General features: G+C 40.6%; 1 protein-coding gene across 1 annotated transcript in view; it reads right to left on the bottom strand.

Moving 5' to 3' along the window:
- Positions 1-8,690, bottom strand: part of CDH13 (cadherin 13) — a 510,139-nt gene extending 501,449 nt beyond the window's left edge. The window contains exon 1 of the mRNA XM_031051836.2: positions 8,616-8,690. Within this exon, the coding sequence (XP_030907696.1) occupies positions 8,616-8,660 (45 nt within the window). The 5' untranslated portion in view covers positions 8,661-8,690. The remainder of the gene's footprint in view (positions 1-8,615) is intronic.
- Between the last annotated feature and the right edge of the window lie 5,607 nt (positions 8,691-14,297).

Raw genomic sequence — 14,297 nt, 5'->3', positions numbered from 1 at the left:
ATAGATGGTTCTCTGGCTAATTATACCTAATTATATTCTCGAAAGTTGAGCAATATTATTAAAATAGTATTACATACACAAGCTTCTGATTGGCTTAAGACCAAATTTATTCTGGGCTCCCTCCAATCAGAATTAATTTTTGTATAGCACAATGAACTGTGAGTACTGAATCAACACCAGCAGCACCAGTGACAGAAGCCTACATCATTACTCAACAAAGATAACAGAGCTAAAGTCATTGAAATGGACAGATGTCGGAGGCTGTCTCCCATTTCAGAGTAATGTTCCTGTCGTAACTCAGCAGTCACTTTAGGGAAGCAAGGATAAATTCATTACCATTTGCAGGGTGCTCAGATATAATACTAATAAAAGCCATGTAAGCCTCCCAGTATGCACATAGTAGAAATGTGCATGACATCGATACTAAACATCCTTCACCTAGATAACACAAAGCAGGACAGTGCAATCAATCCATGTCCACTGGAGACCTGCTCCCATATTAGAGCAAGTAACAGGGTTTTGCTATTGCAAATCAGAAAACTAAAGTGGAGAGATGTGCAACACCAGGAGTAATTTCTACAAGATACAAAAGTTTCATGATTTATTCCTAGCATTCTTATCTCTTTTCCTGGTAACACATTGTGTCCAAAGTTTTAATCTAAAGAGCAGAACTGAACTAAACTCAGATTGCAATAATCAATATTCTCACTGCACAGAATGCCGCACTTCTGCGTTGATAACTAATCTGTGTAAATCCAACAAATATCGTGGCAAAAGGTCAAAATGAACACCTCCTAATTTGGTTAGTTATCTAATGGTACTGAACAGCTTAAACCTGCAGCTGAGATAACCATTCCTGCTGCATATCATAGTTGGAGTTGCTCAGCTTCCTCTGACAAGGCTCTGAGACAATGGGTTAATGGGGAAGGAAATGCCCATCCAACCTAATGGATAATTCCATATCCTTTCATTTAGGGAGCAAGGTACCAGATGCTCTGGATTTCCTGCTTTGTCAACTATAGTGCAATGCTATGTTCAGCTTTCACATTTTGATATAGCTGTTTGTTGTTGGATAAAACATGTTCCTCAGGGAAACCAGAGGGTTGTCTCTAGAGGAATGTATAAACACACCTTATTCGGCAGTAGGGGAACTCAAAGCCAGCAAGTTTGACTATGGGAAAACACAAGATCTTCGGAACACTGTTCCCAGGGTTTTTTCCATTCCCAAGCAGTTACCAGCAGTTGGTACAAAGTTAAAATATGACAGACACTTCAAAGACCATCTTACATGAGGAAAACTAGAAAAGGCTAGGAAAGGGGGCAACTTTACATGATCCTCCCATCCTCCATCCTTGTATGCTGCCTGTACAAGCTATGGATCATACTCCTAATTCACACATGCTGGTATGGCTCCCTAGTGGATCCAGATGAATTTACAGCAGCTTAGAATGTCTGCCTCTATACAGTGACTCTGTGGACACTTGCCAGCTTTTATTTTACTCTTATGGGTTAGAAATCCTCTGTCTTTGACTCGAAGGCTCTTATTTAAAAACAGTTTGCACAGAGGTCTTTCTTGCAATTTCAAGTTATCCCAAGACGATGAAAAGAGATAGTTTAAGTATCTATAAAATAGATGAGCCGATTATCAGTGTGATATGTTGTAACATGCTTTTTTGCTCCATCATAATTCAAACAAATCTAAATGTGCTGTTTTATGGATTGATTTGAAGCAATATGAGAAGGTATTCATTCTCTTTCTACCTCTGCCACAGATGTGTTACTGTCCATGTGGCAGATAGCCATTAATGTACAGAATCAATACAGAAACACAGCCCTATCTGTGTTTCCAGCCAAGCTTGCTAACTTTGCCCTAGAGCAAGTAAGGAGCACTCACAGTTAACATAGTTCAAGGGAGGAAGACGGGGTAACATTCAGCTGTAGTCTTCAGTAGTAATACATATTTGCAAACAGGCATCTCTTACATGAAATTCAAGTTTATGTGTATGTACCTCTTTGCAGGCAGTCATTTTAACAATACTGTGACACATGACAGCTTAATGGCCTAGAACCTGCGGTTTTCAGCATTTTGAGTCCTTGTTACACTCAAGTAATACAAGGTCCATCTGCTGTGATTCCTCATTCACCAAAACCATCTGCAAACTTTTAAAAACCCACTTTCTGTCTGTACTCCTATTAACTTAGCCTTCATCCACACAAGAATTATTTGTTCTTTGTTACATATCAGACTGCAAAGTCCTTGGGAATTAAATATTAGCTTTTAGAAATATATGCACTACATTACCAAAAAGGACTTAAATATCAATTGTTCGCAACAATAGGATTAAAGAATTTAGACTGAAATAAAAAGAAAAAACTATTTTTAGGGATTTTTTCAAATAACTTGGAGAGTAGAACCTTTATCAAATGGAGTCTGAGGAACCTTAGGCAATAAAAACGTATTTGCTTGAGCAAATGGCTGCCTAATTTTGAGACACTTCAAAAGCTTGAAGGTGGATGTTCTTATATCTAAAAACAAGGACCAAAAGAATACCAAATTAGACATCCATATATGGATATTAATAAGTATCAGAAGTTATTTAAACACATTAATCAGCTTTTCCAAGTGGTTGGAGATACTGATAACTGCTGTGTGCTGAAAAGATCCACCCCTTCCGACTTTTAATAGCTCATATTTATTTTAGTCTGTTCTTAGAACAGCTTTAACCAGCCCTATCACACCAAAAATTCCTTGTTTTTTCTTTAGCCAAGAAAATTAATGGTGCAAAACAGTAGAATATTGGATAAGTTAGCAGTGGAGCTAGTTCCTTTAATACAAAACAGTGAGGATTTCAAAGAAATAGATTCTTCCATTTGACAGAGAATGTGGTCCACAACACTAAAAAAAAAAATGCAGTGGGCAAATTTCCAAACCCTTTAATTAATGAAACTGTGGTTAATAAAGCAAGTCTTATTTTTCACTCCTTTTTGGCATTTAATATCCTACTGATTTGTATATAATAACATTGTGCTAGCTGCAGGACACATGAAGTGATAGAAAAACACAGTTTCCCATCTGGGCTGATCCCATCCATCTACTGATTAGGGCAGGGCACAGTGATGGCCATAACCATATGTCCATGATCAAGAACCCACTAATATCGTCCAGAGTTAACTGGGAAGATCTATAGCCCACTTAGTCTCCTATGGATGATAAATCTCTCTCATTCTGTCTCTCCTCCCCAGCGAGCATCATAGATTTGTCTTTTTTTCCTTTACAGATGAACTTTTTCTGGTTAAAATACTAGTGATACACAAAAAAAAAATGTTAATTTGGTGCTCGCATGTGTCAAAGACAGAGCAATGATATTTCAATGAAACAGCTGAAACCCCTCTAACCTCACATTTCTGCCTCAAGTCCCATATGAGGCAGTCATCCTCTGTCTCCTTCGTCCCCCCCCCAAAAAAGGCTTATGCTGGCACAGGAACTCCGAAACCGGAGGCCAAAATTCTGACACACAGCACATCAGTACAAGCCAGCAGCTGAAGATTAGAGATGTGACTACAGCAGTGTTGCAGGAAGAGTATAACACTAACAGCTCTGTTATCTAGCTTGTCCTTACATATTAATAGAATGGGAAGAGCCTATTTATCTGACAAAATAGAACAGGAAGAAAATGAAATGCAGAACTTTATGTTCTTCTTGAACAGGCACCACTGTTGCCATCAACATAATTCTAATAGTTCCTGTTGCACTGGTCTATTGTGATACCTTTCAGAAATACTGTTGGAAATTGTTAGCTGAAACATTTTAACTGTGTGTTTGAATAGCTTCTTTCAGCATGAGTAAATAAAGTTTCTGGAACCTTCTGCCAAAAGCTGTGAATGACCAATCTTATGTTGAACTGTTGCTTTGGCAAACAGCTTGTTTTTGAAGGGAGGCCCCAAGGCCAGTGCAAACTGGAAGATAAGGAAGCCAGGACTATGAGCAGAAGATGCAACCTGTCAAGATAAGAATCAACTAATGACCTGCCTGGAGACAAAAAATACAATCAGGAACAAGACAACCCTGGACCACTGGATCCAATCACCACTGGATTGAGAGGCACGTTCAAAGCACAAGAAGAAAGTACGAAGAACTGGCACATAGATTGTACAAAGGTCCAGGGATTTCTTTGTTCTGAATGCCATCCTCCTCAGAGGCACCCAGCTCAAGCTTTTTCTATCACTGTACCACTCAAATTACCTGTCTGGACTTAAGCTCGAGACGTTGCTTATGAGATACCTCGGGTGAAGATATTTCTTTAACAATAGTCATTTCCTAGCTGACAAGCCACTAAAAATCGAGTTGATAACCCTCAATGGATCGAAGCACAAAGTTATTACATGTTCTAGAATAATCTTTTTCAATTTTTTTATCATCAGAAACAGAAAACAGCTCCCAGTATATTGCCTGAGACACATCTGAAATTAAATATCTCAAGTGGTACACAACAAAGTGGGTTTAATTGTAATACTGTAGATCTAGGAGCATTTTCATGACCAGTTTCTGCATTTATTTCAATAAATACCCTATGCTTAGCAGTAGGGAGTGTTGCCAGGTCCTATACAAGAATACCTTAAAAATAACTCACCAGGGGCCAACCTTCCCTCCAGTGCACTCTCTGACAAATAGTAGCTCTTTTTGACTACATAACCAAAACTGATGGCCTGAAACATTCAGGAGCATAGCTTGCTCGCAAAATGCTCATCAGTACAAGTAATCATATGTAATAACTGGCAATTGAGTTTCTCTAACATATTTGCAACTCAGATATAGCACAAAAGATAAGGACTTTTTCCTCTAGAACTCTCAGATAATGAACAGTCTTAAACAAAATGAGACCTACAGCAACACAATACAACAAGGAAATCCTTGGACAGAATTTGAGCATAATCCTTAATATTATATCAGACTTGGCATGAACAAGACTTCTCTTTTTTCTTGAAGCTGATGAATTTCTTTTGGTTTTAATACGTGAGTGCTGACTTTCAAGGTGTGCATGGAGCCCTCTTCTGGAGAAATCTGGAAAAATAAAAGCTTAAGAACAGCAGTGAGGTTCTACACATTTTGGGAGTTTTAGCACTAAGTTTCTCTATTCACTATAATGGCAATTGTAACGATTTAATGATTGTAAAATCAATAAATTTCTCCAGTTGACTTAGTTGCAATCCAGTGGAACATGACAGTTAAAGCTATCAAAAAAAAAAGATTTCTCATCTGGTAAACTTTACTTGCAGATATTACATTCATTCATCTGTCTGCGTGGACTGCGTAACATACCAAAGCAAGACTCTGAACGACTTCTGTCTTAAAGAAATATTTGGGTATATGCCTTAGAAAATATCCTTTGAGTAAAAGACAAAACACTGATCAGATAGACTTCAAAATCCATATGCATTTACTGCTTACAATACTCTGTATAGTGAACTTCACAAGCTACTAAAGTACACTTAGTTTTTATTGTCATCTTGGGATCAATAAAGCTGTATATTTCAGATATGCTTTGTAGTTTTAAAGGTAAGCCTGAATTAAAGGATTACACAAAACATCTTCTTTTGCTACTCCGGCTAATGTTTGGTTTCCCTCTTGGTAAAAAAGGGGCAAACAGCTGGTAATAGCATAAAGCAAACCTTTGCAAAGGAAAAAATTCCTTCACAACCCACCTGTTAATCACAATTTTTACAACATACTTAATGGGCTGCTTTGTTGAGATGAAAAAATGATTCCCCATCCTCATCATTTTAACACCTAAAATGGCATTTTCTTTAATGTTTAAGAAATGCAATTGAATTACATGCAGAACAAGAAAAGAAACCAACAAAGTTAATAATTTTAGAAACTATCTTTTAATAAGAAAATAAGCTTTTTTCAGTTCATGTTCCCATGAACATTATAATTTCCTCAAACTTTTTTATGCTGTAAACTTTGCTATCATTACTTTGAAATGAAGTTATTCCTGTCTCCTGCTTCCACTGGAAGTACTGCATTATTAGACAGCTATTGCTTAGAAGTCAGTTTATCAAAATCGAGCTTCGCTGATTCCACTAAACATCATATTGCATTGTATGAGGCATCATTGCTACTGCTGAGGGAGAGAAAAGAAAACTTATGGAAAAAATCCCAAAATATGATACAACCACTACACAGACAGATGGCTGCATTTTCTCACATTCTTCTGTTTACTTTTCCTGTCACATGAAAGTTGTTCGTGTGGTGTGTCAACGAGAAAAGCCAAACAGCGTTTCAGTAATTCCCTTTTCTTTCCTTAGCGCAATCATTTTCTTTTCGTACTTAACCTGACAATACTCAACCACCAATACCTGAAGACAGAATTATGTGCACTTCCTTATTATAGTCTAATTTGTTCCCTAATTCATTAGCTCTTAGACATGACCTACAAAGTAAACTTTGAGATATGTTATATCACCAGGTAGAGGCATTGCCAGCTAAAGCTACATATGCTAATAAAGAAGGTGATGTGCAGTTTGAGCACTTGAATACAAAACAATGCTAAAGCACCATGAGCTCAGCCTTGCACTATACTAGAACTCAGCTCAGCTCAGTGAGAAGAAACTTTTGCTGAGAGTTATCAATAACGTGGGCAGCTGTTTTTGGAATCAGGTGTTCTGCACCTTGTCAGATTTTCATGTAGATGCCAATGTTAGAAAAAAAAAAAAAAGCCATTTATGTAGTTAAATAAGCCTTAGAAATCTGTCCTCATCTATCATATACTTAGTGCTTTTCTTACAAGGGACAGAAAAAGAAAACCAAAACTCAAGCTGTTTAACTCAGAGGCGTGCTAGGGAACATGAACAAAAAAGGGACTGAAACACAGAGAAAGCCAAGCAAGCTACAATCCATACGGCAGGTCTCAAGTCCATGATGAGGGGACACTAGCCCAATATACCTACAGGTTACCCTTACACTGTCAGTTACCCTTACACTCTGTTACCCTTACACTCTCCCTGGCTCTCCAGGCAGTGCCCCCCACAGCCATCTTTGCCAGCCCAGCCTGGATCTCAGCCCACTTTGACAACTCCTGCTTCCCAGGAGCCTTCCCGGGATCCTCAGCCCTTCAGGGAGCCACATTAGGGGCAGTTTGCCCACTGGCTCCAGCCAGGCTCAGCAGAAGGGGGAAGCTGCCCAGCCTTCATATCCAGCCCACAGAGCCTCAGCACGAACTGGCAGGGAGAAGAAACTGCTACCAGCCCAAGCTGGTAGGCAAGTAACTGTATAACACCAGCACACGCTGCTCTGGCTCCTCAAAACTCACCCTTTCCCAGTGCATTCAGACACCATACCTACGGCCCAAAGCAGCTGCTTTCATTTGTTACACTCCCCGAAGCACCCACCCAAATGCCTATGTGCTTGCTCACACCCATCCCCAGGCACCGAGTCTCCCGTTGTCCTATAAACTTCAGCCACCCACATTCATGCTTCTACTCCTTATCTGGTTAAGCCAGGACCCAAATATCCCAGGCTTAATCCACAGCATGTATACGTTCGGTTCACCCTACAGTTTCCTACTTCTCCGCAATAAAGCTCTCCCAACAGTGACCCCCCCCATCATTTCTCTCTTTATCACCCTATTTTAAAAAACAGAATAAATCCCTGCTGGAGATTGCAGTTACACAAACAGGAGCTCACAGACTCCGTGTCTCAAGCATTAGTTTGATACTCTACCAATTCCCTAAGGGTTAACAAACACTCTCGATCACAAGTCAAAAAGGAATTAACTTTTCTCTCAGTGCACAGGATGCCAGTGCCGCTGTTGCTAGATGTAGGAGTTTATAGAGCTCCTAACACAAAGCTGGACACCAACAAAGGATTTTCAAACCTCTCCACAGCTTCCAAAAAGTGAGCCCTGTAACAGCAGCAAGAGGAAAAGAGCAACCAGAAGGTATTGAGAAGTCAAAGCCCAGCGAGTCCTTCTGCTCAGACAGACAGCAGCAGCAGCAGCAGGGCTTTAGCAACTCTGTGTTTTTAAAGCTGGGTGTTTTTTCCCCTGCTTTCTGGCAGAGGGGGATCTATTACATTTAATAAGAGAAAGGCTACATAGCAAGTCACTAACAGAGTATTATACATCAGGAGAGTACGGGGAAGGGAAGCTTTTGCAAGGTCTGGTTTTATTTTTCCTCCATATTCACCCCTTTTCCTTTTTTTTTAAAGAAGCAATAAATAATGTGAGCTGCTTATAACTGCCTATAAACCTACGACCCAGCAAAAGCCACAGAGGAGAGAAGCAAATCAAAGTTGCAGCATTTGATATGACAGAAAATATTGCTGCTGCAGCTGCAACTGAGATACTTTAAAGATTCCCCTACCACCTTTCCTGAAGGGAAACAAAAAGAAATGTTATATATCACAGAGCAAATTTGTTGTAATTATGAATCAAGGAACTATGAGATTCTACATTCCTAGCAACTGGCTTGTAGCAGAGATCGTGCATCTTTAAACAGTAATTCAAGCAGCGTATAATTACTCAGAAATCAGACCTGAATTACAAATACGTTAAAATCCAAATGCACAAAAGCAGCAAGATGAAAGAAAGCAAGGACAAACACAAATTTCTTACCTGGGACAGGAGAAAGGACAGAGCAAGTTGAGTTTCGTGCTGCATTTTGCCAGACTAGAAGGTACCAGAGGCTTATTCATTCATGCACTCAGCAGCACTGAGCATATTTTCACTGTGAAACAGCCTTTGAGGAGAGACTCTGCCTTGAGAGCCAGCCAACTTCCCAAATAGATCAGCAGCATCATCACTAAAGCATTGGATAGAGTCTGATGACCAGAACCAATGGCTTTACAAGGATGATTTCTTCACAAACCAACCCCATTTTGCATCACACATATTGGGCAAGCACCTCTCTCAAACACAGCACCTTTACAGAGCATTTTGCTTTGGTATATTTGTGTGCTTAGTTTCAGTCTAACAAATCATGCCTTACAGATCTCAATAGTATTTTCCCTTTCAGAGCATGGAATTGCACAGAGAGAAATAAGAACAACTCTGAGCACCACTGCAAAGAGATTCTCTTTATTAAAATGTTAATGAGGTATGCTTTATTTTCAATAAATCAAATAAAGGAAGAAAGGATCACTGCAGTTTTAGTTACTTCCAATCCCTAGGAGAGCACAGTGAAATTTTTCCAGTACAGCAGAAACACAGATTATGTTTTGTGTTTTCCCCTCAATCTCACAAATCACAACAAAGACAGATCCATTCTAGCCTGCAGAAAACAAAATCCATCATAAGGCAATAGATTTTATTAACTGCTCAGGTAATGGCAGAACTGGCTTTTGATTCAATTAACTTGAATGTAGGACAAAGTTTCAAAGATGCATGTCCTTCAATTACAAAAACTTTCCATTTGGAAGAGGGGACCTGGTGTTTCAAGAGCCTGGATTGGTGATGTTGCAACCCAGGCAGATGGACTGAAGATCACAAGTTAATTCCCCCATCTTCATTTCCAGGTCCTCTCTTGCTGTTCTCCACTATCACAACAGACCAGTCCTCCTTTTGACTTGTCTTCTTGCAGTCAGTGGGGTTACTGAGCAGTACCCTTCCCTCATTTTCAGTAGTCTCCTCAGGTCTCATGACTGATGATTCTCCTTTGCTTGCTTATCCAGCAGGGCCAGCTGCTGCCACATTCTGCTATGCCCCACCGTGGGTGGCTGCTGCACCAGTGGACATAAGCAGAAACCTGGGGAGGGGAAAAAGATAGACATTCAAAGTGATATGCATTCAGGGGAGCTGCCAGCCAGCTGCCAAGGGATCCATGAAGGGATACACATTCAAAAGAGCTGCCAACCACTTTGAGCTCCTCAGCAGGAGCTTCCTGCTGTGAATGATGTTGTTTGATAGCTTCTGCTGTTAGTCTACTGCTCACAACTCACATCTTTTACTTACACACCAGACCAAGAGTGAGGGAGAGCACTGTCCTTCCAAGTCTAAGCCCTCACATGCAGCAACAGCTCTGCATCAGCACCTTCCTTGAACAAGTATAAATTAATAATGGAGATGGATCAGAATTCAAATCAAAGCCAATAGGAATTACTAGTAGCAATTATAATGCTTTATATAACTAAAAAAGGTTCACCATGATTGTATTAAAAAAACATGTAGGTTGCTTTCTTTTTAATTTTATTTTTTTCCGGCAGAATGCCAGTTTAACAGGGTAAAAAAAAAAAAAAAAAAAAAAAAAAAAAAAAGAACCCCCCCAAAAAATAATAATAATAATAAAACTTACAACAAAAAGAAAACCTTAAGAGCTCTCTTTGATTAAAAATGAGTAACCATGTCACCATCACTCCCTCAGGATCCCAGCTGTCCACCAAATGTAACTGCCAGCCTCAAGAGAAGCACCTCATCAGTTTCTAAGCAAGGCTATGGGGTTTCCATTAGGGCATAGCCTGCAAACAGCAGCCCTAGCTGTACCACAGCTTGCACAACCTTTGTATGGGAGCACTGGGATTTGGGCAGCCCTTTACACCCCACAGACTGGGTCCAAACAGCTGGATAAATTACGAGATCAACAAGAAACAGTTGGTGGCTGAAATAAACAAAGGCATCTGCATCCTGTTTCACAGGAAGAAGACTCATTGAGGGGAGGAATAAGGGTGGAGAAAGAAAAAGAACAAGTTTAAAAAGGATTCAAGTAATTCACTCTAAGGTAATGCTTGCAGCAACACAAGAACTGAGCCAATATGAGCAGTTAATTTCTGCAAAAGACACAACATACCCATACAGCCACATCACCACCAAGGAAGGGAACAAGGATTGTGAGGTCTTCCCCCTGCCCTCACAGCTGCAAGGCTATGCCTGCTGCCATGGCCCCCTTCCTCACTATATAGGGATCAGACAGTACAGCGAGGTCAAGAGTAGGACCCGCCTCCCCAGCCTTCCATCTCCTCCCAGCCAAAGAGAGCACACTGCAACCCTTCACCTTCAAGAACACAATGACCCTTTAATTATGATTAATAATACTGTTTATAAAAGTACCTCAGTCCCAAACCTCTTTCCTCCAGTCCCACACAACATATCCTCATACTGCCAGTTGTTCCTCTTCACCTCTCATTTATGCCATGTAGGAGTAATTAACAATCCCTGGAGTGGTAATTAGCAGATCACAGGGGTTGTAACATGCTGCTGCCAAGCCCAGGCCAGCCATGATGCACCAGTGTGAGGGCTGGGTGAGTTCACTGGTGTGAGCTGAGGCCTTTCAGGTCTCAGCTGCAAGTCAGAGATGCTGAGGCTCAGGAGGAGCTTGCAGGTATCCTCAGTGGTGAGGAGCAGGGTCTTCTCTGCTAATTAGATTGTTAATGAAAGGCTGGTAGGTTATTAATTAGAAATTAAGTGCTGACACCCCAGTCCATCTCAGTGTTGGGTGATAGGACAGGGTTCAAACTGTCTAAAACAGGAGCAGGCTGGGAGGCAAGGCTCTAGGGGATGAAGAATGGCTGCTCTCTAATTCTCCCTTTGAAGAGATTTTTGCTGCCTAAATGAAACATGAAGTTGTGAGGTCATGGAACAACAGTGACAGAAATAACAGCCTTGGGTTTATGCTGTGGTTAAAGGAGAGGCTCTCTGCCTCTGCTTTTAGGGCAGGCTGTGCTTGTTTCAAGGCAAGTTGTGCCTGTTTCAGGCTGATGTAAAATACATAGTAAGTTTCATCAAAGGGTTTTGGCTCATGAGTAAAGAAAACCCCTGCTGATACCTTTCCTAGCTTACATTAACTGATGGATCTAACATGCTCTTTAGTTTTCAGATGCAAGATGCCATAATTTTCACCTAAAAAATCTTGAATAACTTGACACCTCAGCTCACTCTCCATGACATACTCTGGAAACTGAGGCCAGTGCTGAGCTGAGGCTAATGGGAAGAGTATTAATTGCCTGCAACACATAAAGTATTGTCAAAGATAAACCCATTAGCAGATGAGGGAGTGACTGTATGCTGCCAGAAATGCCTCTTGACCTTTAGAAGATTTGCCCTGTCTGTTTTGTAAAAGCTGAAGATTAGCTGCTATGAATCTATCAGAACAAGGCAAGTTTAATCTCACATTAAAGTGAGTCATATAAGAAACTTTGATGAAAGAAAGGGGGACTAATTTCCACTGCCATGGTACTCGTAATCTATGTACTATTGGCTGCTACACCACACTGCAGCTTATGATTCCTTCGAGGTTTTAGCACCTGCCAGCAACTGGGGATGTGTAAGCTTAAGGGACAAAAAGGGCACACTCCTAATATAGGAGTGTAATGCAGTCCAAGACAGCTCAATCCTCATCAGATCAGCATCAGCTCTGAAAGAGCAGGTATAGCTGAATTTCTTCTAGGGCAGATAGGCCAAGTATACAGTGGAACAGAAATTCAGTTAAGCAAACCAACACAAAGAGTAAGTTTATCTGTGGTGCATTTGACATTGCCCTTTTTATTAGTTAAAAAAAGAAATATGCATCTGAAATCCTACTGGGTTCACCCCAAGAACAGAAGAAAGCCAGAGAACAGGAGAAAGCAAGCCCGACCTGCTGTGTCTGTTAGGTTTGGCACATCACCCTCCTGCTCTGCCTGCAGAGCCACCACCACTTCCTGAGGATAAGAACTTGTAGGAAGTGTACCTCACTGGAGCTGGAATCTGTACCAGGAGTGAAAACCCTTCTTACTGCCTGAGGTTCTCCAGGAGGAAAAAGTGAGGCAGCTGGCTGCAGTAATGTTTTATTCCAGAGGACAGAGATTCAGAAGACTGCAATAGAGTTGATTTAGTGAAGAGTTAAGTAATGTGTTTCCAGACACGGTGGCTTTCTGCTTGGTATCTGCCAAAATAGGTTTGGGTAGGGATTCTCAGTCTCAGTGCAGATGAAATTTCTTTAAGATTCACAAAAACACTGAAAGAAGAGTTTTGCAGTTTGAAAGTAAGCCCACAGCTCTTCATTATGCATCCAACCTAGTACATCCATAACATCTCAAACTCTTACCAGTATTTCTAACAGTAGTGGCTTACTGGCAGCAGAGAGTTTGGCATTAGTGCAGCTTTCTTTAAAACCTGTGGGACTGCTGGATGCTTTGTCTACTGCTTCCCTACATCCCAGCCCAAGCTCTAGTGTAGTATATGGGTCTTGTTTTCTTACTCTCTAGTAGGCAAGTCACAAGCAATGAAAACAAACTGATACTTCAGTGAAAAGAAATAGGGTGTGTTTCATTGTCAAAAGAGAATTAAAAGCAGTTGGTGAGTCAAACAGGAATCTTACATTTTAGAAAAACCCTTAAGAGACCATCACACCCATTTGTCTCCAAATCTTTCCCTGTTTATCATGATTACAGGAGCCATTACTTCAATCCTTAAAGCAGAAAACCCTGTCACTTTTTGGTTTGGCATCCCTGAGCCCTTTGTGCATAAACAAAATGTATGTTCAACTTTTAAAACTGAGCTATTGTAAAGCAGTCTAGAGCGATCATTTGCAGTGCTGTATATCTAATATTCTAATCATTACTTGGACCAGAAGCAAGCTGCTACTTAATTCAACCTTTGTTTGAACTAAGTGGGGGAAAGATTGAGATAAGACTTAGCTGTGTGGTATGTGGGATGCTCCACAGCATCTGCTTCATGAAATTGAGTTTGTTTCTATCTCCTTCCCCCAGTGAGCCCCTGTGTAGAAGGAGCTCCTTCTCTTCAGCTGACCTCCAGCATGTAACTCTGTTTTCTAGAGTGGTGACAGGTATTTTCCTATATCTGTTATGGACTTCTGCCTTTCAGCTGAGTCATAGCAATGGAGTTTGCCCTGAGAGCTCACCCCAATTGAGAAGCTGCCACGTGCTCTTTTGGTAGTCCACAGTAATTAAATCACTTGCAATCCTACACCCATACCCATAAACAGGTAGTTTGATATTGGCCCTCAATTTACCCACTTTTCATTAAGACAAAGTTACCACACACACTTTAGCACATATATAACAGTACAGGGATATAAGGAAATATTTCTGCAGTGTCACAGAAGGAAAACTGAGGCACAAGATGCAAAGGGATCTGATTAAGATCATAAAGGTGGTCAAACACAGCTAAAAATTGGACTGCTTGCTAAATACCTTAGGCATTGGCCCTTCCGTCTATTGAAAGAATCCATCAGCCTCCCTAGGGGACTTGGGAGTTTCCTCTGTTATTGTACAAACCCAAAGCTGAATGCAGTTTAATGTAAGAAGCCTTCATTGGCTGGGCTGTTTCCATTCCACACATGTTCCTCTCCCTCCTGGTTTTAAT

This window comes from Melopsittacus undulatus, chromosome Z (assembly GCF_012275295.1).
Source record: "Melopsittacus undulatus isolate bMelUnd1 chromosome Z, bMelUnd1.mat.Z, whole genome shotgun sequence".
In the NCBI taxonomy this organism is placed as follows: domain Eukaryota; kingdom Metazoa; phylum Chordata; class Aves; order Psittaciformes; family Psittaculidae; genus Melopsittacus; species Melopsittacus undulatus.
Note: the sequence above shows the minus strand (reverse complement) of the source record. Positions and strands in the feature narration are given on the sequence as shown.